The 26,031-nt window shown below is 44.1% G+C and overlaps 1 protein-coding gene across 1 annotated transcript in view; it reads left to right on the top strand.

Moving 5' to 3' along the window:
• Positions 1-26,031, top strand: part of CYB5RL (cytochrome b5 reductase like) — a 182,197-nt gene that overhangs the window by 19,302 nt on the left and 136,864 nt on the right. Inside the window, exon 2 of the mRNA XM_086952629.1 lies at positions 1,732-1,917. Within this exon, the coding sequence (XP_086808755.1) occupies positions 1,732-1,917 (186 nt within the window). The remainder of the gene's footprint in view (positions 1-1,731; positions 1,918-26,031) is intronic.

Here is a 26,031-nt window from a genome sequence, read left to right on the forward strand (position 1 = left end):
TAACCCCGGCAGGGTATCCGCAAGGTGAAAGCCAGGCATCCCGCCGCGAGGGGCCGTTGTGGAGATTAAGCAAGCTATTGCCCAGAGTCGCAGAGTGTGAACCCGTGAATCGAGTAGGCACCGGAGCGAGAATTGTCGAGTCCATGGACATTTTAGGACTCAAGACCCTGCCGAGCCGGGAATTGAACCCTGGTCCCGGGCTGACCTCTGCTTCCAGGTCTGCCTCCTCTAACCAGTGAGCTACACTTATCCACTCTGCCTGCATGTTAATCGTAAATCTTGTAATCCACAATATTTCCACCTCCAGGAATTACCAGGGACACCAGTAATGACATTTCTGGATAAACAAAATAACTGGGATTACTCTGGGCAGCTGGTAATGAGGCCCTATGCCTTTAAATATTTTACTTTAAAGTGCATTATTTGGCCCTACTGCTATCAACATCTTCTAGGGAAGGGCACACTGGCCCAACAGGGTGAGGCATGCCCAGTTTACTGACTCCAACTTGTACTGCCTCTAACAAACACACTCACTCTTCACTAACCACTTTAAAATACGATTCAATTTCCCAATGCATTTCTTGCTTCCACATACAAACATGCACTTACTCCAGAATCATGCACTTACTCCATGATTCTGGTCTTTGTGCTGCCAAAGAGAGCAGCGACACCAGTTTATGCATTCCTTGGCAGACCAGAGACACCTGGCACTTCTTTTAACTTCTTGAGCCAGGCACTATTACTTGTAATAACACTGCAGCATCTTCCCAATAGTGGCACTACTAAATCACACAGTAACACTGTAATATAGCTCACCTTTCTTTAATTTCAGCAATAATGCCCCCAATTGCATTATCTCCTATGATACCCAAACCTTTGTCCCCCATGCACTGTACCACCCCTCTCACTTGAGGCATAAAAGATCCAAGAATGAAACCTGTTCTCCCATATCTTATAGACCAAAAACAGTGATCCCCACTTCATGAACATGCGAGTGAAATTCGTTTTTTTGCTGCAACTTAATTGAATAGCGCAGCTCCTTACTGGCGACATCTCAGGCCCAGCCTCCTGCTTCCCCTGCCCTCATCTCAGCTGCCATTCAACGCTGAAAAAAACTCTAAGGCCGTGATTACAAGTGGGTGGGTGTTTTCCAACTGCTGGATAAACCGCTGTTTGTGTAGGGGGTAACAATTACGAGTTGAGTGGTATTTACAGCAACTGGTATCTACCGGGTGTGTTAAATATCTCAATCTTCATGTAATTTTGGAAGGTCAAACCTGAAGGCATTTAAAAGAGTAAAAGTGTATGGTATCATGCATATTCTGGTGCGGTGTGCTGTGTAATCCATATGTTATTCCTCAGAAACAGGTAATAGGTGCTATTTATCAAACTCGATCAATAACGTACCATTATTTATCTGGTGCAGTAAAAAGTACTGGAATCAGAGCTTTAGATGGATCTCCAATGCCAGAAAGAGCCTCTCAAAAGAAGGTATATAGAGATTTGTCGATCAATGAACAAACACAACACTTGTTTTGCACAACTTGTTTTAGGGTTGATGGGTAGAATAAATGAAAGAGCTTTCCACGACATGTCTGTTCCATTTCAGTAGGTTAACAAACAAATGACCGATTGATAGGTTGATGAACAGTTTATGTTGACATAGAGTATAGTATAGTTCTTAACAACTTTTCTACGGTTTTCTGTTGTGTCTTCACTTGTTTGAAATAGGTCATGTGCGACAGTGATGACGATTGGCTGTCTCTAAAGCCTGTCCAGCCGCTGGCATCACAGTGTTGCGGCAGTGGCTGCATACCGTGTGTCTTTGATGTGTACCAGAAGGAGCTGGCACGCTGGGAAGAGGCTAAGAAGCGGAACAACAAGGATTTTCTGAGTAAAAAGCAAGAAAAGATAAAGGTGAGATTTTTTTCAGTCTTTTCCATGCATGTATAAAGTGTAGGATAATTATGTCTCAGTGGTTTCTTTGAAAGGGATGATTACATTTGGTATAATTTTCACTTATGCATATGCACTTACGTGTAATATATTAATACAAAGACCTCCAAACTTATGTGATATACATAAAGTAAGGATCCAACGTAAAGGCCATGGCATGTCATATTCAAACATGAAAGACTCTTGCCTGCATTATTATAAAAAATCAACTCAAGAATCTGATGGTTTTCTAAGAGTTTCAGTTAAGTCCTGTTTGCCATCCCACCCTCATCAGAGCCTACCTCCTTTGGCTGCGAGTTCCTTACAAACCGCACTCAAGACAGTCTCATACAGTAAGATGTTTACCATCCAAACAGACAGAACACACATCACATTATCTGAATTAGCTAGTGTCCATTGCCACCTAGCTAAACGATGAATCATTAAAATATATATCTTCCCAGTAATCAACTCTAGAAGCGCATATCCCCCCCAATCCTCTTCTCAGGCATCACCTGTACCTACAATCCACCATGTCCTCGAGCGTCTAGTAAGACAAACGGCTTATTTACGTTTGTACATTGTGAAAGATGGGAAGTTTGTTTACATCCTGAACAAAACATTGATGTGATGGTGCATCCTAACTGAAATAAAATCACATGCTCTCCAACATCTCAACCGAATAGTACACCCTACTATAATGGTAATTCAAATGATTCGAAGCACTATATAGTTGGTTTTGACAGTAGCCAACAACATTTGTTACAAAGAAGTATTACATTCACATCTTTATGCGCAGAGTTACGGATCTGTCTATTAACCTAGAAAATAATTCGGAAACTGGAAGAGTCCTTCTTTCTTAACCCTTAAACACCAAAATTTTAACCCTCAGCTCAATGAAATTGAAATAGCTACATAAACAAGAGAATTACTGGAACCCGATGCTTGTAAAATATCATCACAAGTTGAATCAGATGCCGGTCTGCACTTGTAACTTTGCAATGCATGTGCAATGTCACTATGAGGATAGACCAATGCCAGAATGTGCACTATTAAAATGGCAACATCGTAACATAACATATTGTGCTTGCAATACTACAACAGATTATGAATACCGAGAATAGCCAAAGTGGCCACTGAGTTCTGTTCCGGCTCTTGTTCTGATTGGCTCATTCTTGTGGTCAGTTGTTCTTCAGGAGGGCTGGCATCAATTCACTGTTTGATAAAGTTACTATTCTGAGAAACAAATTTTCTTCACTTCCTTTCCATACCTAACAATACATTGGTATTTTATACCTGTTCCTGAAAAAGCCCCTGATGTTTTTTCAAATACGATAACCTCAACTGAGGCAGATTTCAAGGCACCTGACTGTCGTCATAGTGTTGAATGACCGCAGATTCAGAACTGCCTTCTGGCCTGCATCAGCAGCTTTGATGCTCACTGTTTGGCAGTCTGTGAAAGCTTTGACTGTTATAGAGGATTCTTAGATGTCAAAGCTCTGCATGAAACAAGGGGACGGATAAAATGCTTGAATTACGCTCAGACATTGGCAATAGCTCGGGACGCCTCCCAAAACCTCGTTTTTTGCTTATTTGCTTACCATGCCACCTCAGTTTGGACCCAGCTATATGCAAATCATGTCTTGACCCTCTCCAAAGGGAACAGTCCAGTCTGAACTGCCAGGCCTTCCCTGAAATGAAATAAAGGCAACCAAAGAACCGGCTTCGCTCTGATAAGGGTTCATCAGCTAGGTATCACTTGATTCTAGTGGCACAATGAGCACAACATCCACATCGGGCATACCTGTCACACATAAGCTGTCAACTGAAACAACTAAAAGGTGATGGATGGAATGCTTTAATTAATCTCTGCCACTAGCAATCGTCTGGGGCTGCATCCCAGTTCATTGTTTTTTGCCCACCATGCTACCTAAGTTTGTCAGTATCAGTCTTGACGCTGCTCCAATGGGTACAGCCCAGTCCAAACTGCTGAGCCAGGTCCTCCCTGAACCTGAATACAAGCAACCTAGGGCTGGTTTATCTTGATGAGGGCTCATAAGCCAGATATAGCTTCATTCCAGTGGCACAGTGAGCATGGGAACCATTCCTGGGCATATCCATCGCACTTTGGGCATCAACTGCAACAGCAAGAAGGTGAGGGATGGAATGCTTGAATTAATCTCAGCCAATGGCAATCACTTGGGCCGCATCTCTCTGAATGCAGCAAATTTCACCAATACTAAATCCTCACTCTGTTCACCATTTAAGGTCCCAGCCTTGATTTTATTCTTGTTTGGGGCTTTGAGCCCTTATTGAGTTGGGTGCCCTGAGACGCTATAAGGACTTTGAGCAAGAACCAGACACAGCTGTTGGTGAACTTCAGTTCTCTCAGGTTGTGATGCATACCTACAGACAGGAAAATTATTCTTCCATCTTCATCCACCTGTAACACCTGCCTCACCAATTGTTTGATTTTAAATTATTGCAGTAAAGCAATGGTAAATCTATGCCACGAAAAGGGTAGTAACTTGAGTATTTTTTGAAATTCTAAAACATGATTCTGCAAAGTAATTTTTGACCTGTTCTGAGATATATGATTATACAACGAGCTTGGGTTGCTGAACGAAGAGAAACGTGCATTGTGTATAACAGTAAAGCCTAGGCTGGGATATTCTAGGCTCATGAGTTTATAATGCTTTGCTATGGTATTGGGAGTAGCTGAGGAGTGAAGAGACTGGCCAGGCCTCTGTGTTGATTTCTTGATTTGAAAATTCCAAGTGACGTATTGAAGATTGCTTAAAAGGATGTTGTGATGATAAGCCACGGAGTCAGCCTTAAGAGAGATGTGGCAGAGTGAAGTGGTTTGCCAGTGAGGGAGGCAGACGCAAACACCGGGCACCCTATGTCTTAGGAATATTTATCCCCGATTGCTAAGGAGGGGTAAATGGCTCACACAGCAACAGTACTGGAGGTGAACAAGAACATTCCCTCTCCAAAGAAAGTTATTGTCTCCTTGCAGTCCTAGTTTTTTCAAGAAACAAGGGGGACCCACTAGGTGGCTATGGACCATGGGTATCAATTACTTTATGGAGACAAAGGTCCTAAGCCTGGAACAATATTTCATAGGAATGTTATATAGTCCACAATAGGAAACTATATACTTTTCCTTTACCCAGCCGGGCAAGGGATTTATTTATAGAATATAACAAGTCTTTAAAGTTAGAAATGCAATTTCACAAAAAACATTTTTGTTTGTAGTAAAGCACAATCCTGTGCCGTACTTAGAAATGAGAGAAAATGAAAGGAAAGATATAGAAAAAAGAAAAGTTTGCTTCAGGCAAGAAGAGGTGAGCAGAACTGGGTACTGTTTTACATCAAAATTGACAGAGATTCCCAGAATAGTACAAACATACAAGGGTATTCACAAATTGACTGTATGTCTACTAAAGAAAGTCGACGGCATTTCGATCCCGGGCTCAAATTATAAAGGGATCATCTTCAGGACTTAGTGATTATATTGCCTGGTGAAACAAAATTAAATACGCCTCTGCAACCAAGGATTGGGTTTATAAGCAGAGGAGGGTTCCCGCGCTGGACGTAGGTGAACGTCGTGCATAAGTGCTGGAATTGTCCTGAATGGCACGTTGGTGTGGTTGAGGAAGCTGGACGAAAGGCGTGTCGGTTCAGATAGATTGATGATCGGTTTAAGGTTTCGAGGCAGGTCCAGTGAGGCGGCCCCATCTTGTTAAATTAAGGATGCAGTTGATAAAATATTCGATCCGCGCTTCTAGGAATAGTGTCCGGTGCTGCGGTCGGTAGGATACTCGATCCGCGCTTAGAAGGTCGGTTGAACGCGGTGCGGGTCCACTGGTTCCTCGCCAAATGCGCTGCTTCATGGCTCACACAGCAACAGTACTGGAGGTGAACAAGAACATTCCCTCTCCAAAGAAAGGTATTGTCTCCTTGCAGTCCTAGGTCATGCCTCATAATTACCTTTGTTTCCTCCCTCTCAGAAATCTTCAAGCTCATTGATGTGATCTGTATGTGTTTCAGAAGTCATGATTTTCCCATAGTTTCTTCTACACTATACTCTCTGCATCGTCAGTTGTCTTCTCCTTCTTTCAGGCATGACTCCAAAGTCCTTCCTTCTGATCCCTGTTGTTGGAACTGCTTCTGGATTTTGGTTTGTTACTGTTCCGAAATGGGAGGAGAAACCCGGCTGTACTCTTTCTGCTGTTTCCTTGCCTTTACTCTCCTGGGTATCTGACGAGTTGTCTCAATTTAGAGAGTAAACACCATTCTGTTTTGTCCACCACGTTTGTACTATACCAGTCTGATTCTGACCACTATGTTGAGCCATGTTTCTATCCAAGCATCTAGGTTTCCTTGATCCTATTCTTTGCCTTATGTGAACAAACCAAACTCCATCATAGTTTAGCTCGTTTGCAAAGTGTGCTCCCATTGCTGTTGCATCAAATGCAGTGATTGTAGTGCACATTCTACTCCTCTAAGGTCCTTGCTTTGGTACCCTTGCAAAGGACAAGACTCTGCTGTCTAGCCTAAGAGCCCATGGTAAGTGACTGGTTGCAGAGCCTTACAAGAACACGTGATAAACCTTGTGTAGGATTATGTAAATTACATAGAAAGAAATAATAATTGTTGGTACTGTGACAAGCTAAATGATTCCCATACAGATCCACTGCGGCATTTGGGCTCACCGCTTAGGTCCGCAAGGCTCATGTTCATAGCCATTGAGGGCTGTGGAGCAGAGAGACCTCTCATTGGTTATATCACAGGTAGGATCTTTGAAGACATGCCAGAGACTCGAGTGTTTTTGTAGATGAGTTTTGTTGGTCAGACTCCCCAGGAATCTGTACATACACAACATTCTATATATTCAGCTCTTTATTATGCCCTACACTAGTACATCATATGAGCATAAGCGCCATTGCAAAATTATCATGGCATTAGCATAGGCAAATGTTAGGAAGATCAACTGTATGAAAATACCCAACATTGTTGTTATTATATATATATATATATATATATATATATATATATATATATATATATATATATATATATATATATATATATATATCGCCTCATTATCTGTCCTAATGAGAAATGTACCCTCAGCCCTGCAAGGTCCAATAGCTGCATGCTCTTATCAAAAACATCAAAGTGATTGATGGGATACTTGAATTAATCGCAGCCACTGGCAATAGCTTGGGCCGTATTCCAATCCATCGTTAGAACAGGACGATGGAAAGGGATGGGGCCTGAGGGATTGCCAGTGGCTGACATTAATTCAAGCATTCCATCCATCATCTTATTGTTGTTGCATGCTTACATCAGACAAATGCTCTTCGGATTATCTCCCTGCATAATGATGTTCCTCTCTTATTGGAAATAAACATGTGAAGAGGACTTGTTCTGTTGCCAGTGAGGATAAGTTGTGTGAAATATAGAGAGCACAACATCAGCTATGACAATTTGTTTTCCATGCAGTGCTTACATGAACCAAGCATCAGTTAGTGGGACAGCCTGTGTAATAAACTGAATGCTAAATATCAAGCCTAAGCAAACTTTCGTAACATGGCAAAACTTTTCAACTGAATCAATATTTTAAGTGGAACTGAAACAGAAGCCATTGCATTCACACAAATAAAGGTGTAGGTGCACTGTACTGCTAAAATCACACACCTCGAAAGCGCACGCAACAGTTGGATGGAATTAACCTCTGTTTCATGAGGCAGTGTGTTGCATAGACAAGGTGCAAAGCAATCTCTCAAAAGACAGTTGAATAAAGATAAGACTGACTCGAAAAGTGAGTTCTACAGTGAAATGTAGAGACCCCATAAAGGTTTTTTACAAAAAATCAAAAGTATAATGATGGCTAATGGAGTTACAAAGAAGTCAGTTGCCATTGTAGTACGGTTTTTCTAGGTCTATATAATGGTGAATATTGATTTTTTTCTGTGAGATCCAATACGCGATGCTGAATTAATATGATTGCAGTTGAAATGAGTTAATTACGATGTATTTATTTATTTATTATTGCAATTTGTAAAGTGCAACGTATGCCCGTGGGCGTCTTGGCGCTGTGATTTCAATTTGAGTCTCTAAGGAAGTGGCAGCCTATCATTAAATGGGGGAGAACGGACTCGTTATTGGTTGAACAACCACGTCTTCAACAATTTCCTGAATTGGAGAAGGGATTGACTTGATCTGATCGTTAATGGAAGAGAGTTCCAGAGTCTGGCTGCTGTCACCGTAAAGCGTCTGTCTCCCCAGGTGACCGTCCTTGTGCGCGGTACCGCTAGTTGATGCAGCGTCATAGATCTTAATTGTCTGGTCGTACGGTAAATAGAGAGCTGCTCTTTGAGGAACTTTGGCCCTTGTTTGTGAAGTGCTTTGAAACTCAAGCAAAGCGTTTCAAATTTAATCCGATTTTTAATTGTTAACCAATGGTAGCTTCTGATTATTTGGCTGATCGGTTTAAATTTAGGGGTCCTGGAGAGTAATCTTGCTTCCACGTTCTGAATCATTTGTAATTTGGAGATTACCTGGGCTTGGGCATTGGCAAATAGGCCATTGCAGTAATCCAATGAGGAGAGCACAAGTGTACTTGCCACGGTTTTTCCAGCGCTTTCTGAAAGGAAAGGGATTATCTTTTTTATGAGCCTAAGTTTATGAAATGCGTTGGACACTGTTTGATTTGCATGTGCAACAAAATTAAGCTTCTCATCGAAGACAATTCCCAAATTTCTGACCCTTGGGACTGGCATTGGTAAGGCTCCCAGAGATGGAGGCCACCAGACTGATGACCATAACGGGGAAATCTTCCCGAAGATGACCACCTCCGTCTTCTCGGAGTTCAACCTGAGGCAGTTAGCATTCATCCAATCTTTAATCGCTAACATACCTTCTTGGAAGCGTGCGGCTACCTCTTCTCCATCGTTGTTAATAGCGAGCACAAGCTGAGTATCATCAGCATAGGAGGTAAGGCTCATCAGGTGGGTTTTAATAACTCTTGCTAAGTCCGATACATAGATGTTAAAAGGTGTCGGACTTAGAGATGAGCCTTGGTGAATTCCACAGGGTAGAGCCAGTTCAGCCGATTTAAATGGTCCTAGCGTTACAGCTTGTGTTCTACTTGATAGAAACGAGGCAAGCAGGTCCTTTGCTCTAGATTGAATGCCCAGATTTCCGACACCGTCAATCAGAATGGAATGACTGACCGTGTCGAAGGCCGCAGATAAGTCCAGCAGTATAAGCACTGCTGTCCCCCCCTGATCTCGAATGATTCTAATGTCATCAGCAGCTTTAAGGAGGGCCGTCTCCGTGCAGTGAAGCTTGCGAAACCCAAACTGTGAGTCATCTAGCAAGTTGTTTTGTTCGATGTAGTTAGACAGCTGAACAGATATAGAAATAAGTTTATTAATATGATTAAGTTGTGCCACATATTTACTGGAAGCTCTATTTTGAATAATATAGACAATATTTTAACTCAGTATTCACCCTCTCCAATCCGGACCCCATGCGCATCTTCTGAACCCACAGCTCTGTAGAAGAAATACAAGAAGATGAATGTTCATTTAGAGCACAGCAGGAAAATTACAAGTGTTCCTAACTGTAAAATGTTTCCCAAGGCCCTTCCTCTGTACTTCACCTGCTGAGCCTAGTTTTATTCATTTATGTGTAGAATCATTGTTTAAATGTTTCATATTAAGTTTGAACTTCTTCTGATTGCAATAACATAGAAGTTGCTGGATGCTTACTTAAAAGAGGATAGTGCTCATGGGCTTAGACTAAACTGATTTGGAGAGAGAGTTTTTACTTGCAGTCATGCCATGATAAGTTTGCTGGATTGCAGGAATTGTGTATAAGAATCCCTGAATGTTGGGGGCGATCCCGAAGACTTTCCTTTTCTATTAGGGCTGCTGCCTGTTTCTTTTCTGACTTTTTTTTTAACAGATTTTATTTGTAAAAATTACACATATGGCGCAAATCTCTGAAACCCCAGACAACTGCCGCATAACGATACAGAAATTGACTTTGACCATTTTGCATTTTTAAACCAAGGAGAATATACAGTGCAATACAAATAAAATCAAACTGTCCAAACAACACCCTTCCCCACCCTTTCCCCCCCTCCAGTGCACCATCCCCATATATCGGAGCATCATAATACCAATATAAGCTGCCAACAATCCACACAAGGGCCGACCTTCTACAACACTGTATCCTCCCAAACAATCATGGGCAACCCTGCACATAATGTCACTAGCAGGGGAACCCAGAAGCAAGGGAACCAGGGGGTCACCCTTGATCTCAACCCCCGGTCCACCCGCAGCAGTTCAATCTCCAGGCCACGATAATCTGCCCAACCCTCCAGATCTTCTAATGCTTCCGGGGACACCCTCTAGCTTCAAAAATAGGGAGCTCCAAGCCCATGCAAAAGTCCAAGCTATTTTTCCAAGCCGAAACTGAGGGAGCCACTGCCGCTTTCCAAGTTTTCGCTATGTCCCTCTTTGCCAGGGTAAAACCTAAGAGCATGAGATGACGCTTGTAGACATTGCCTCCGATCCCTTCCATCACATGTAGGAGAACTAACTTTGGTGAGCTAGGAAGTTCCCATCCCAGGACCTCAGAGAGGCAGACCAGAACTTCCCTCCAGAATCGTGCTAATGCAGTACATAGCCATATAGTGTGCAACAGGGTCCCCTCCTCATGTCCGCAACGGAGACACACTGGGGAAGCCACCAAGCCTCCCCTACAGAGCCGAACTCTCTGGAGGTAGGTAACTCAACTCCCTGTGTACTTGAAGTCTAGCACTCTACCACACATATCGATTCAGTTCGTTCTGCAAACTGGAGGTCATCCCTTTCAGGGGTGTGACTGGTAACATCTGGAAGAGGTACAGAACTCTACGCAAAACAGTCATTTTAAGAGCAGCAACTCACACACGCCCAGAGAGGCGGTTCAGTTTCCAGTTATTTAAGTCCACCCTGGAGAAGTAGGGAATTGTAGCTAGAGTAACGGTTTGGCGAATTGTGTGGGTGAGTTAGATCCCCAGGCACGGGATTGATGTGTGGGCCCACTGTATAGGAAATTGGGCCTGAAGGTGGGCCGAGTGAGTATGGGATATCAATAGGACGAGGACCCGTGATTTATTGACGTTGACTCCGAATCCCGATGCAGAGCTGAATGTGTACAATTCATCTAAAAAAGCCTTGAGGGCAGTGAGACACTAAGACGTCATTGTTGTATAGACCAATAGTGTGCCCTTCCCTCCCAAAGGGAATTCCACTAATTTCACGGTTGTCTCTAATCCGCAGAGCCATGGACTCCATGTAAAGGGCAAACAGCAGGGGCGACAAGGGACACCCCTGCCTGGAGCATCTGTTGATGAGGAAGGGCAGTGATGTTATGCCATTGATCCTTACTGTTGCTGTAAGTGAGCTATGACAGCTCGCAATCCAAGCTCGAAAACTATCGCCAAATCCAAAATGGGAAAGAATCTGTTCCAGGTAACGCCAGTGCACACGATCAAACGCCTCTCAGCGTCAACCGTAAGCAGCAGGTTCTTATCATCTGAATGGTTAGCTTTGTCTATTAAGTGCAGTATAAATTGCCTTTGGTGAATAAACCCAGCCTGGTCTCGGGTCGATAATGCCCGTCGTCTGGGGACCCAGTCTTGCTGCAAATATGCCGATAAAGAGCTTAATATCAACATTCAAAAGAGATATTGGTCAGTATGAGCTGCAGTGCTGTTTGCCCTTCCCAGGTTTCGGAATGATCACAATGACTGTCGTTAGCATCGAAGAGAGGATGGATCTAGCGCCCGAGAATGAGTTTAACAACCTAGTGAGAATAGGGGCTAAAATCTGGCAGACGGTTTTGTAAAAAATTGCCAAAAATCCATTGGGCCCCAGGGATTTCAAAGGCTTCTCGCTGAAATGACCTCCTCCAATTTAATAGAGCAGTGTAGTGAAGACACCTGTAGTGGAGTGATTCGGTTCATATTCGCTCCTTGCAAATATGAAGCAGTGCAATGCGGCTCTAAGTATTGTCCTGAGTAAAGGCTGCGTAAAAGTCTTGAAATGCTGAGGTGATAGATTTATCATCCAGTACTTCCTTACTATCCGGTGTCCACAGGGAATGCACTCCTGCTTGCTGCCATTGGGCCTTCAGCTTGTTAGCAAACAGACGTCCGGATTTATCCCCCCCTATGTAGAAGGAATATTTTAGCCGGAGACCAGTGTATTCAGCCCTGCCTAGATTGAATCCTGCAAGTTGGGTGTGCGCTGCGTGTAGTTGGCGCAATACTCTTGTAGCCCCGGTTCGACTGTGTATTCATTCCAGCTCTTTGACCTGGCTGGTCAACTGTTCTCTCTTTTATTTACGGACCTTTTTATCTGTTGCCTAAATAGCTATGAGCTCGCCTCTCGCTACGGCCTTCAGGGCTTCCCAGAGTGTGGAAATTGATGTCTCCGGGGTGTCATTGAAGTCTAGGAATGTTTGGATTGCTATTTTAACTTGTAGTATGACCTCACGCATTGTTCAAGAGTATCCTGAAGCCGCCATGTCTTTGTGGGTTTCTCCATTGGAGGGAATTCCATAGTAAGGGCAACTGCATCATGATCCGAAAAAAGCAGCTGGCTATATGTTGGTGGCCACCGCGACATTATGTACGTCCCTGGTCCCTTAAAAAAAGTCGAGTCATACCTGTGTTTTGTGTGCATGAGAGAAAAAGTTATACTAAAGAACTTGCTGTTAGAGTTCCCTCCAAAGATCAATCAACCCCATCTCTCGCAGACACCCGTATCGATGTGCTGGTCTATCTTTATCGGTATTCAATACCAGATTGAATTCCCCCCCAAGGAGTACCTGCCTTGCCTTAGATGACCATTTACTCCAACACCGCTGAGTGGATGAATTGTTCTTGTCCTGTGTTGGGAGTGAATATGGAACTCAGCACAAGAGATTGGTATCTGAGTACACAGTGTATGCACAGAGTCTGCACTTCAGTTCTGCCAACCTTGGACCCACCCTGTCTCTGAAAGACTTGGCTATTAGTATAGCCACTCCCACAGTTTTACTGGATGCAGAAGAAATGAACTGGCGAGGGAACGTGCGGAAACAAAGGTGATGCCAGTCCCTAACCAGAAGGTGGGTCTCCTGGAGTTAGCATATGTCAACCCCGGAGTGTTCGAGATAAGAATGTATTGCTCAATGCTTGATTGGGTTGTTGAGGCCCTTCACGTTCAGCGAACGAACCTTAACCTGTTGCCAATTCATGTCTTCTATGTAGAAGGGCAGTGCTATGCTGTGCTCATTTGTTGTGGAGATTGAGGTTCCCCGCCAGCCTCCTCCCTCTCTCGACAGCTGCATGAGTATAACTAGATTATCCACCTCCAACATCAAAGCTCAGTATTGTTCCCCAGCAGAAACAAAGCTAACCAAATGTGAAAACATAGAAATAACAAGGTCACGTCCGGGACTTGTAGAACGAAGTCCACAGGTTCCCAGCCAATGGGAATAGAGGGTGTATGTTGTGGCCCCTGATCCCTGAAGGAAGAGACCCGATTAGGGCCAACCGGGTCACTCGCGACCACCTCCCAGCCTTCACCACAAATGAAGAGTCGGTCAGACAGTAGAGAATTCTAACCAAAGATATTTTATTAGGGTACACTCGAGTAGAGTCCGGACTGACCACCTTCTTTGGATTGCTGCAGAGTTACTGACTTCAGCCAGCGTAAAGAAAGATTAAGTACATTTCAAACCAATGCGCCCAGAAACAATTCCAGGCTCATACAGCTAAAACAAAGGGGTACAGTAGGATAGGTTTCAACTCTAAGGAAGAGAAAAATACATAAGGAGACATTTCTCAGCAAGCTAGGGTTAGTTTCGATCACAGTACAAATTGGCGACTCAACTTAAAATGGTGCTGCGAATGCTAACTTTATTTACATAAAGTAATATGCAAGCAAAACAAATGCATAACATTTACATTTCAACAGACCCTCCTTTTAGCTGAAGGGAATCAATTTAAGTTGAGCAAATAGGGAGAGTAACATAGCATGTATATAACAGATGGGCTTCAGAATTCAGAACAATCCATGTCCTCAGCATCAAGGGAAGAGCAGTCCTCAAATATAACCCTGTCTATCTGCATAAAGCTATCTATTTCCTTCTGCGTCATAATCACAGCATTGGTATCATGGATGGGTGTCTTCTGCTTTGGGGTGAGAAGGGTAACACAATAAGAGCAACAGGCCGGGAGACATTGCATGCAGTAGCAACACATGAGAAAAATACCAGCGACCACAGCTAGGGAAGCAAGGATCTTTCAACCACAGAACATAAACATACCCCAGAACTACCCAGATAGGGTCAAGTGCCATTTTCCTTGTGACAATATTAGATGAGAGTCTATGCAATTTTTGTATGGAAGCATATACATTGTGCGTGTGGTCAGCCATTGTATTATTAACCCCTTCAACAACCCTTGTTAACCGACAAATGTTAAGGCTATAAGACATGGGGCCCCAAAAGGGTACTATACCCGTTATGGCATCCTTAAACTGTTGTAAGGTGGTATCTATCTGATCGATAACCTTTGTGTTAATGACCCTTTAGACTCGGGGCAAGTATACATTCTTACGCTGCAACTGGTGATCTTTATGGTAATTTGTCAGAGCAACATACACCGGGGGAAGAAGAAAAGAGAGGGCACACCTGCCCAACCGTTCCCTAGGAAGGCAGACATAAGCTTGGGATCCACAAACGAAATAGACGTTTGGGGGTAAGACCAGAGGAGGACTATTGATCGTGCTGAGTGGGTAGGTAAAATTGCATCTACCTTCCCCCACCTATATCTTCCCCTTCCCCTGAACACAAAAGGCAGCTGTTGAGCTGACCACAGACACCAGTATTGGTCTGTCCTTAGTGAAATTATGATCTTGGAATGATAGGAAATACTCAGGTGTTAAACTTCTCGAAATCGGCCATTTCCATTCGAAGCCATGTAGTGTTCTTCACCTTATCATATTTGCTCATACAGGAGTCTGTGGACAAAGAACCAGAAATATTCTGACCTGCCATACCTATAGAAGTGAACCCATGATGGAAACGTATATAATCAACCACAGTGCGAGAATCAGCGGATGTCATAACCTGAGTGGACTGGTGAAAATGGTAGTGTACCATGACAAACAATTCAAACCATACTTCACAACTTCCTAGGTATGACAAAGGCATGGGCAACACATTATCACTTTTCTGAGTAACTGAGGGGAGCAATCCACAGACCCAACAATTTGTTGTATTAGACACATTATGAGCTTGATGCAACATTTGTAAACAGATATTATCTGTGTAAGTCTTTAGGTGCTACCCTTTGTGAGGGGCCAAAGTAACAAACATGTGTTCAGGGGGACCAGGTGTTGTCCCAACCAAAGAGCGTACAATATACTTTTCCTCCAAGAACCAAGATATTCTCAACACAAATATTAATGCAATCGTAATTATTGATACAAACACTATTTTACGTTTTGTAGACCAACACCGATCTGGGCGTGGAGGTGCTGTTCTTCCTCAGTAATGGGCCGACCAAACAGATACATTGTGAAGCAAAGGAAAGGGAATGCAACAGAACTGATGACATAAAGGGGGCAAGTGTTCCCAGCGTCCGTCTGAGCCTCACTGGTCGACTCCTATTGTTCATCCACGTTGGCGTTCTTCAGCACCGGCGGTGGAGCAGCTCAGTCCTAGCTCGCGATGAATCCCACATCGTCCAGGATAATGTACCCCCTCCAAGGGAGCATATTCAATCTATCATATCCAATGTCCAAATAATGCACCAATATCGCCTTTCCCTAAACTACTGTTGGTACTATAGGCAAAGTACACCCTGACTTGCGCATTCCATCCCATCTAATCTGACCTCTCCTTTGGTACACTGTTCGTCTGGGTCGCAAACTGTACCTAGCTACTCCAGGCATAGAGGGGTTATTAATAAGAGGCTCAGACACAGAGGGGCCAGTGGAAAGGGTCTCTTGAATGGCCTTGATCTCCGGGGGCACTGCCGCATTTAGCACCTCATTATTCATAACCTCCGTTTGGGTCCCGTGAGCTTGGCATCCGAAAAGAGGACGTACTGTGGGACTTGTTCCCACTACGAGTGCCCGATTCCTTCGTTGACCCACTGATCGTAGGGTAAGGGTAGAGGCACTCTGCGGCAGTGTTGCGTATGAATCCAATTATTTCGGCCAGTGACCTTTACCACTGTGCGGGTGGCAAGAAGGACCTGGACAAGTCCCTTCCACCGGGGCTCCAAACTCTTTTTCCGCTGAAAGTTCTTTATCAAGGGCATCCCTGCTGATAAAGAACTTTCAGCAGAAAAAGAGTAGACTCGGCAGGGATGCCCTTGCTCCCCCCTTCTTTTCGCCTTATATATCGACCCATTTATTCAATGGCTTGATAAACTTGTATCAATTCCACCGATTCAAACTCGAAATCATAATACTAAAATTTTAGCATATGACATTGTGCTTGTTACTAGAGACCCCAATAGAGCTATGCCCGTGATTGAAGAAGAGGCATATCGGTTTGGGTCAGTGTACGGCTACAAATTGAACTCCAGCAAAACACAGATCCTTCTCAACAACAAAATTACTATGAGGGACTCGAGAGTGATTGAGAATGCGGTATATCTAGGGGTTAATATAAGCGCTAAAATACAAAACATCGTCGACATTAACATAAACCCCCTGATGTCACATACTAAAAAAGAGTTGGCCCGACTAAACAATTTACATCTGACTATTGGTGGTCGATGTAATGTGATTAAGATGCTTTTCTTGCCCTGTTTTTTGTATTTTTTCCGAACCATTTGTCTCGAGTTTTCTCCTAACATTTTTAAAAAGTATTGACTCCATGTTTTCAAGTTTTATTTGGGGATATAAGAAACCCAGACGGGCTTTCAAATGGTTGGTACTTCCAAAAGAACGAGGAGGATTATCTTTACCTAACTTTAAACTATACTATTGGTCCACCGTTCTGAAATATTGTGCAAAACTGATCTCTCATGATTCAATCATTCAAGTGACTCCGACGCCTCAAGAAATTATATTAGGTGACGATTGTGCCGGTTGTTTTTGGCAACACACTAACGATAGCTATTTTAAGAAAGTTACATTTAAAACCATCACTGGGGTGTACAAGGTGTGGAGTTATGTGCGTAGGATCTTGGGGCTTGGGCGATACTCATACTATACTCCAATTATGTCTAATAATGATTTACCCTAGATCTTCCAAGATAGCTGCATAAACAGATAGGTCTCGGCAGGAATCGTGCAGTTGGGTTGTTTCTATGCACCAGGTGGCCTCAAGATGTTTGAAGTCCTTCATGTTGAATATAATATCAGCCATAAGGATTTTTTCAAATTTTTGCAGGTCAGAGATTTTTTAGGAAAAAAAACTGGTGGGCGGAGTAACTTCCAGAATAATCAACTGATTGATATTCTATGTAAAAAAAACACACCTAAGATAGGGGAAATATATGAAACCCTGAATTTAGCTTTTCCAGATGATCTGGACAAACAGTGTTTTCAATGGCAGGTCAAACTGGGAGTTCACTCTACAATTCCCCACCGGGCATATGAGCTATCCCTAACATCCCTAATGTCCTTGAAGCTGCATGCACAATTTTATAAAACATTCTTTTCCCTGTATTATACACCGAAAAAAATCGCTAAACGGGTAACAGGGAAGGGAACAACATGCCCATGTTGTGCATTGTTTGAGGCTGATATTATACATATGTTCGCCACTTGTAATATGCTCAATATCCTGATCAAATATATATCTGAATTTTTATCAGAAGTGTGTGATATGAGATTAGAGGTTAGAACAGAGGAAGTTTTGTTGGGGATTGCGAATTGTGGACGGCAGACAAACATACAGGGATTGATCTTTGTGGCTATGGCAATACTTAGACTCTGTATTGCTTCAGCCTGGCTAGATCCTAATCCACCCACATTTGTACAGTGAAGGGCCAGGCTACTTGCGACCTGCAGTCTCGAGGTTGCAATCTATAAAAACAAAGTCTCTAACAAAAGAAGAAGGGGTATGCTGATCTGGGCACCGCTCTTGCACTGGATTGAGAGATATACTTAGGTCGCCTTGTATATTTTCTTTTTTTTTGTTGTTTTTTCTTTTGTGCTTTTTTTTTTTGTTGCTTTTATTTCTTCTTTTACCACTGCATATGTTCAATGAACTAAAATGAAATGATGTTAAATTTATGAATGTTATAAGTCTTTTCGTTTCTGTTTACGGTTTGATCTTGGTCTTTTGGGTGGGTGGGGGGATTGCGGGGTTTGCTTATTTTATGTAAAAATTTTGAATAAAAAGATAAAAAAAAAAAGAAAGTTCTTTATCAAAACAAAATCACTAGGCCGAAAATCATGTCTTGGCCTCGGGTACTGGCGGCAGGGAGTCTTGGATCTGTTGGTGAATAGAACACAGACTTATAGTTAACTCATACAAATAGCCTATCAGCAAAGGGTACTCAATTTTGGAGAACCTATACGGACGTGGGACACCCCAGACATTTGCCGGGCGTACGAGCACGACCTCGTGGGGCGACATTCCTGTCCTAGAGTGTGCTGTTGTTCTTGTGGACAAAAGGGCTAATGGTAAAGCATCTGGCCACTGCAACCCTGTGGTCTCCTGAATCTTTGCCAATTTCAGTTTTAGAGTACCATTGTACTTTTCAACCAAACCAGCTGAAAAGGGTGGTTTGCAGCATGAAACGTTTGTCTGATGTGTAGCCCCTCACAAGCTAGCTGAATAACTTTGGCATTGAAATGACTTCCATCATCACTCCAGATCAAACGAGACAAGCCGAAGTGAGGAAAGAACTCTTTCAGGAGTACTTTTGCAGTCACCATGGCTTTATTTTCTTTTGTGGGATAAGCATCTACACATTTACTGAATGCACAAACAACCACCAACACATATTTCAAATTATTGACTCAATCCATTTCGATGTAGTCCATTTGAAGGACCTCGAAAGGGAAAGTGGGAGGTGCAAAATTACCAGGTGGCGTAGGGGTACCTTTTCCAGGATTGTGCATCATGCACACCATGCAGTATTTTACTAAATGAGCGTCGGTCTTTTGGGAAATTACCATTTTGCCATACAGGGTTCAACAACTTGTAGCGCTGATGTGAGCTGGCCCATGTGCCATAGTGACTACGGTAAGAACATATGCATCTGGTAGCATCCATGTCTGTTTCCCTGACTTATCAGTCCAGTACCCCTCCTCATCCACACATGCTATGCTTTCCTGCAATATTGCTAATTCCTCTATTGTTGCCTCACTCTGTATTTCCTTAACATTCTCTAGTGTATCCTTGAACAAAGTGACCTCGGGCACCCACTTAGCGGGACCTGCTGCAAACATTCTTTTCATCTTCGTTCGGGCTGTCTCCTTGGCTGTCTGGTCTGCAAAGGCATTCCCCTTTCCCACATTGTCAGTAATTTTCTTATGGGCACTACACTTCACTATTGCCAATTTCTTGGAGAGTGTCAAAGCAGAGAAAAGCCTATATATAAAAGGGCCATGTTGGATCTTGAACCCTCTCTGCCCAGAGCCGCCCGCAATTATGGGTCTCTTAAGGCATACGGCTGTCAGTATAAATATTGACAGCTAGTCCCTCACTCAACTCACAGGCTTGAAAAGGGCAACAAAGTCTTTAGCTTGGGATGAGTGATAAGGATCTCGTGACATCTCAACTACTATGCGCCATGTTGTAATTGTGTATTTGGCAGTTGTAGTGCCATCTGGTAACTTGAAACAGGAGTCATTGACATATAGTTACCCTTGAGGGTCAGATAAGGGAACATCAGTCAGGTCTACCCGCCCTTTAGTCTCTTCCTCCGTCCGAAAGATACAATCATGTATATCAATTTCCTCATTCTCAGAAGGGAGGACTAGTATCGTGGCTGGGTTCAAAGTGGCACATCTTCTGATCGTGACATGTTGTGCAAAGAGAGTTTGTTCATAAATGGTCAGACGTGCACTGGTGAGGTGCTGAATCCTAGTCTTATTCAAAAGGGAATCCACAGCATGGGACACCATGACTGTGATGTCAGTATCAAGTATGAGTCCAGCCGATTGTCTTATAGAGACGCTCTCAGACTGCTTGGGAGGGGCTTTTGGGACAGGGTCAAGAAGAGCAGAAAAATAAGTACACAGCCGTTGCTTAGCTCCAAAGGCCTGTGTTAAAACAGAAAGCGCACAACCAGCCGTATCTTGCACGTACAGCACGAACGGCTTTGCATAATCAGGCGTACTGAGCACAGGCACAGAGCAAAGCGTAACGTTTAATTGCTCAAAAGACTGCTGACATTCAGGCGCCCAAGGCAAGGGTTCATGCACATCTTTAGTGGTTAGTGTGAGCAGAGGTTTTGTTAATAACGAATAATTAGGGATCCATTGACGACAATAGGAAGTAATGCCAATAGAAGCTCACACATCCTTTTGAGTTTGAGGAATAGGCATTTTACCAATGGTACTGTTGCCCTCGGGTCAATTTCCTACCCTCCTTCGACAGTAGGTGACCTAAGTAGATGACCTCCTGTTAACAATATTAAAATTTGGAAAGGGACACTTTATGTCCGTGGTGTGCCAAATGCAATAACAATTTAACCGCACTGTCTTTTCAACCTTTTTCAGTGTCAGAATGATGAGAAGGTTGTCTACATATTGGAGCAATGCATTACTTGAAGGAAGCGCAAGGGAGTCCAATTGGGCTTTTAAAGCTTGACTATATACTAGGGCTCTCAGTATAGCCCTGAGGAGCTCGACAGAATCTAAAGCTTCTGCCAGCTAGTGTAAAACCAAACAGGTACCTGCTGCCTGGAGGGATCGTAATACTGAAGAATGCATTTTTTCGGTCAATGACAAAAAAGAATTTAGTAGTAGAAGGAATCATTGTCAAAAGAGCAGTAATGTCAGGGACCACCGGCAACTGAGAAACTACTATTTTATTAACTTCGAGCAACTCAATCACAAAATGATAAACATCTGCGTGATCATCAGAGGAACCCGAAGGTGCCCTCTTAAGAATGGGAAGAATAGGACTATTACACACATTAGCAGTCGTCTCTTCAACAACTCCTGACTTAATCAAGGCCTGTATAATTTGCAACAAGGCTCACTCCTCTGCTTGCAGTATTTTGTACTTAGGAATACGAGGCAAATTGGCATTGTCTTTAACTGTGATGGAAACTGGGGATATCTGCAATAGTCCTACGCCTGTGTCACCCGTTGCCCACAAAGTGGGCAGCACATCCTTATATTTAATAGGGAGAGGCGCATCTTTGGACAGACACTGTTTAGCGCTGACCACATTCGGGCCCATTGTCATGTAAATACCTGCGGGGGAACAATAAATGGTAGCATGCAACTTCTTTAACACATCCAAACCCATAAACTTTTCTCCGCAATTGGACATCAATAAAAATGGTGAATCCACAGTGAAAGGACCTATAGTCAATGTAAGAATTTTGGAAATGGGGCTCACAACCGGTACACCAGAGAATCCTACCGAAACATTATTATGGCCAGCCAGAGATGCCCCTGGGACCAATGAACGAGAAATAGAGCTATTCATTGCACCTGTATCCACCAAAAATTCCTTAGCTGTGCCATGCAAATCTACAGTAATGTAAGAACAGCGCTGATCTACAGGTATCTGTACTGGTCCCTCACTCTTTCCCTGGCTGTCCTAGCTGTGAGACATTCCTGTCACTTCGTCCATGTCATAGTCATCACGATAATACTGTCCGCCCCTATTGTCATCGAAGTAGTTACTATCTGGATGATTTTGTGAGGCTGCAGCATTCGGAGCCCTGTCCTGCCCACCAGCTCCTCGACTCCATCCACAAGAACCTCGTCCTCTAGGGGCTGCTACTTTCTGCAACAACAACAGACACTGGCTACACCTATGTCCCTCCTCCTTACAATAAGCACACTGATTCGCCCCTATAGGCGTAGAATTTTGGCTAGTACGTGAAAGCTGCCGGTCCAAAAAAACACGTCCTCTACCATTCTCCCTTGAAGCCTGCTGCAATAACACCTTCGTCTTCAAGTCTTTATGCTTTTTCTCTGTCTTCTCCTTGTCCTCATTCTTGCTATGCCCATAATACTGTGCCATGTTCAGAATAACAGAAGGGGAAGAAGTGGTCAAAGTACTTTTGCAACCGAGTTGTGAACTCCGGAAGTAAATACGATACAAACCTATTAACAAGCAATCGGACACCTCCGTCGACAGACAAGTCCTGCTCACTGTAATCCAGAAATACACCTTCAAACCGAGTGAAAAAATATGACTCTCTCTCATCTTTTTTCTGACGACAAGCTAAGAGCTTGTCTCAATCTACCTTTCTCGGTGGGATACGAGAAAGAATATATATGATAATATGGCCTGGCAAGGCAAGTATCTCCGCTCTAGGCTCTCACCAGGCTTCCTCTCCTGATCCCATGCCTTTATTTGATCCCAGGTACCTCCCAATTCCTCAACATGATCTTGCGCGTGCACTTGTCTCCAAATATCAACCGGAACAACAAACCAAAGAATATTTCAATATCCACAAGAGTCATCACCATCAAGGATGCACCCTCAGTCAATTCTTCATAATATGCCATCGGGTTTTTCCTAGGGGCAGGCAAATCAGTCTTAAGGGATAAAACTTCACTCCTTTTCCATAGAGATAAAAAAACACTGTTTTTGAAAACAGGCCTCCACCCATGGTCTAGTCACATTATCATGCTGATCCCGCAGCTCAGATATTTCGGCGTGCTATATTTGGTGGAGCTCCCTCATCGGAAACTGGGATACTGTCTTCGGGCTCTTCTCAAGCAGCCTACTCCGATACGTGACAAACGTCACAACATTACCAAAAACTCAACCAGGTGCCATATCAGCAGCATATACATTATCCCTAATGTCATAAATGATCTACGGTGTTGCATCATTAAAACACTGCTCCCACAGTCCAATCAAAGTAGCCTACATGTGCTTAAGGGCATGCTGCTGCACAAAAGGCTCATAATCTTTCATCACACTCCACACATCTTCCACACTGTATATGGGGGTTACAAGCCCACTGGACGGCCTGATTGGCTTCCACCTTTTTCTCTTTATCTCTCACATCAGATCGTATTAATTTCCGCCCAAGTCACTCCCTGGCTGTCGCCCATTCTCCGTCCTCTAGTCCACGTACCGGCGTTCCACTACTCAATAACGTCTGGGGAGGGAAGATCAGGATGGGAGTAGCAACAGTAGTAACAGGCATCAACGTCACTGCTGGCTGCATCGTAGGTGTAAGGGCAGGGAGCCTGGCTGCCATCGTAGCTGCAGAAGGCGAAGTCAAAGAAAGGACAGGAGGTGCTGTGTCCAGAACAGGGTGATCGATAGCAGAAGAAACAGAAGCAGCAGAGACAGACAGAAGGAACGGATGGCTGAGTCTGTGGCATGGCAGGGTATATTCTCTACGGGGCCTATGAAGGTGGAGGTTGAGTATCTAACAATTCCTCCACAAAGGTATTGTTCCCTTCTCGGGCAACATAAGACTTTTCACATTGTAAACGAAATCTCCAATCTGCACATTCCTTTTTCTATCTTTTCTCTATCATGCGCTACAGCTTCCTTCCCTTCCGGGCCACTTTCTCTGCTTTCATCCACCTCTGTTTAGCTTCCTTTTGCCATGTTCTGAGGGAATCAAACATCGACTGCCTACTCCTTTTCGCAAACAATTTCTCTTGTAGAAAATTAATTTTCTGTTCATCAAAAGTGCCCGTCATCGGCCACTGCAACTCAGCATTGTCCCTTGTATATTTGTGCCATAACATACTAAACATAATAGGGCCAAGGCCATGTTTTACGTACATATTGAAATTCAGAGTGCCTTCTGGAGGCGCTGGCTGACTTTTTTCCAATCGAGCATCAGCCCAAACAAAACATCTTACTAAAGCAAGGCATTTTCAAAAGAAACTTATGCCCAGCAGATATTTTCAAATATCTTTATCAGAGTAGGTCCTTAGACGTCATCAAATACAAATCAAAGTCGTACAGTGTTCACAAAGAACTCAAATGCAAGCGCTTTTCCAAATACGGTCCTTAGACCGTGTCAAATACAAACCAAAATGGCGCCATATCCACAAAGTACCACAGCAAACTCACTTGATGCACACAGGTCAAACAAATTTATTCTCCACTGACGACTCTTCGTACCAAGCGGTCAAATCCAAGGGTTTCGCCATTCAGGACCCCCGGTAGGGATGATCGATGGGCGAGGCACCGACGGGTCAGACAGACTGGGCAGCTGTGAGTTCAAGACTCTCTCGGCAGGGATCCCTGGTCCGCCCGACCCTATGATAGCCCTGTCCCCCTAACCTGTCCGCAGTTTCCTCACCGGGGTGTAATAGTATCTCTGGACAAATTTGTAATGGATAATTTTCAGGCGACAACTGGAGGAAACATTGGCCGTGAGGCCACAGCAGTACTTCCATTGCTCGTCAGTGATAGGGGCTCCCATCTCAGCAACCCACTGCTCACGCACCCGATTGGCTGGGACAGGATGCTGTCGGCGAATAGCACCGTATAATTTCGACACCAGGTGTCGCCCATCGGAAACCTTCAACACGTGGAGGGGGAGAGTAACCTCCGGCTCCGAAGGGAAATCTGGTAGCAAGGCACGCATGCCCTGCCGCAGTCGGACAAAGTAAAACAGCTCCAAAGGGGAGCAGGCAGCTACCCCGAAGAAATGAGCCTGTGTACGGAAGGCTCCATCATGAAACAAGTCTCCCCACGTGAGAATACCAAGCCGCCTACACATTCGTTGAAACCCCGTTTCCAGCAACAGAGACAAATCAGGATGATAGGACAGAGGCAGGGCCAGCGAATAAAGGAAGGAGACACCCAGCAAGTGAGCCACCCGTTTCCAAGCATCCACCGTGCACGTCACCGTCGTGCGAGGCGTTTCCACATCCGATACCTTGCCCAATACTAACCCCTCCAGTGGGAGCGGGTGGGCAACCCAATGTTCAGCAGCAATTTGGGGCATAAACGGCGTGGGGCGCATACAGTGATAGGCGTAATGCGTCTGAGCGCTAAGATAATAAAGCTCAAAGTCAGGGACGTCGAATCCGCCATCAGAGTAGGGTAACGTAAGGGTAGCCCACGCCACCCGCGGCTGCTTACCACCCCAGAACAACCGTATGAGCTCCGAGCGAAGTCTGCGAAAGAAATAGGCACCAGGATGGTATGGAAGGTTTTGAAAGAGGTAAAGAAATTGGGGCAAAACCACCATCTTGATAAGTGACGCCCTACCGGCCATGGAGAGAGGCAAGGACATCCATCTAGTGACATCATCTGCAAGGTTAGTGATTGCCACACCATAATTAAGCCTAATCGTTTCTTCCCTGTCCAATGACACAACAATGCCGAGATACCGCAGCTCCGAATCACACCATTCCAAAGGGTAATCGAGAGGAAACCTAGCTACAGCCGCAGTAAGGGGGAAAAGTTGGGACTTCCGCCAGTTTATATGGATACCAGAGACTCCCCCAAAAGCGACCAACTCTCGCAAGAGCGAATTAAGGTTGTTCTCAGGATCTTTCACATAAAGCGTGACATCGTCAGCGTACAAAGAAATTCCGACCTGCCGCTGAAGACAATTGAAGGCGCTCTGCTGGTGAAGCTGACGAATTCTGCAGGCCAGAGGTTCAATGGCAATGGCAAATAGGAGGGGCGAGAGGGGGCATCCCTGTCGGGTCCCCCTTGTAAGAGGGAACGAGGGGGAGAGCATCCCGTTCACCACCACCCTCGCCCTCGGATCAGTATATAAGAGCTTAACCCATGAGATGAAGATCCGGGGAAAGCCCATCCGACAGAGAACATCAATGAGATAGCCCCACTCGACGGAGTCGAACGCCTTCGTAGCATCGAGAAAGATGGCGGCAACCGGGATATCAGGAGCGATGGTCGACACAAGCGAAAACAAGGTGCGAAGAT

The sequence above is a fragment of the Lissotriton vulgaris genome, chromosome 1_1 (genome assembly GCF_964263255.1).
Source record: "Lissotriton vulgaris chromosome 1_1, aLisVul1.2, whole genome shotgun sequence".
Taxonomy (NCBI): Eukaryota; Metazoa; Chordata; class Amphibia; order Caudata; family Salamandridae; genus Lissotriton; species Lissotriton vulgaris.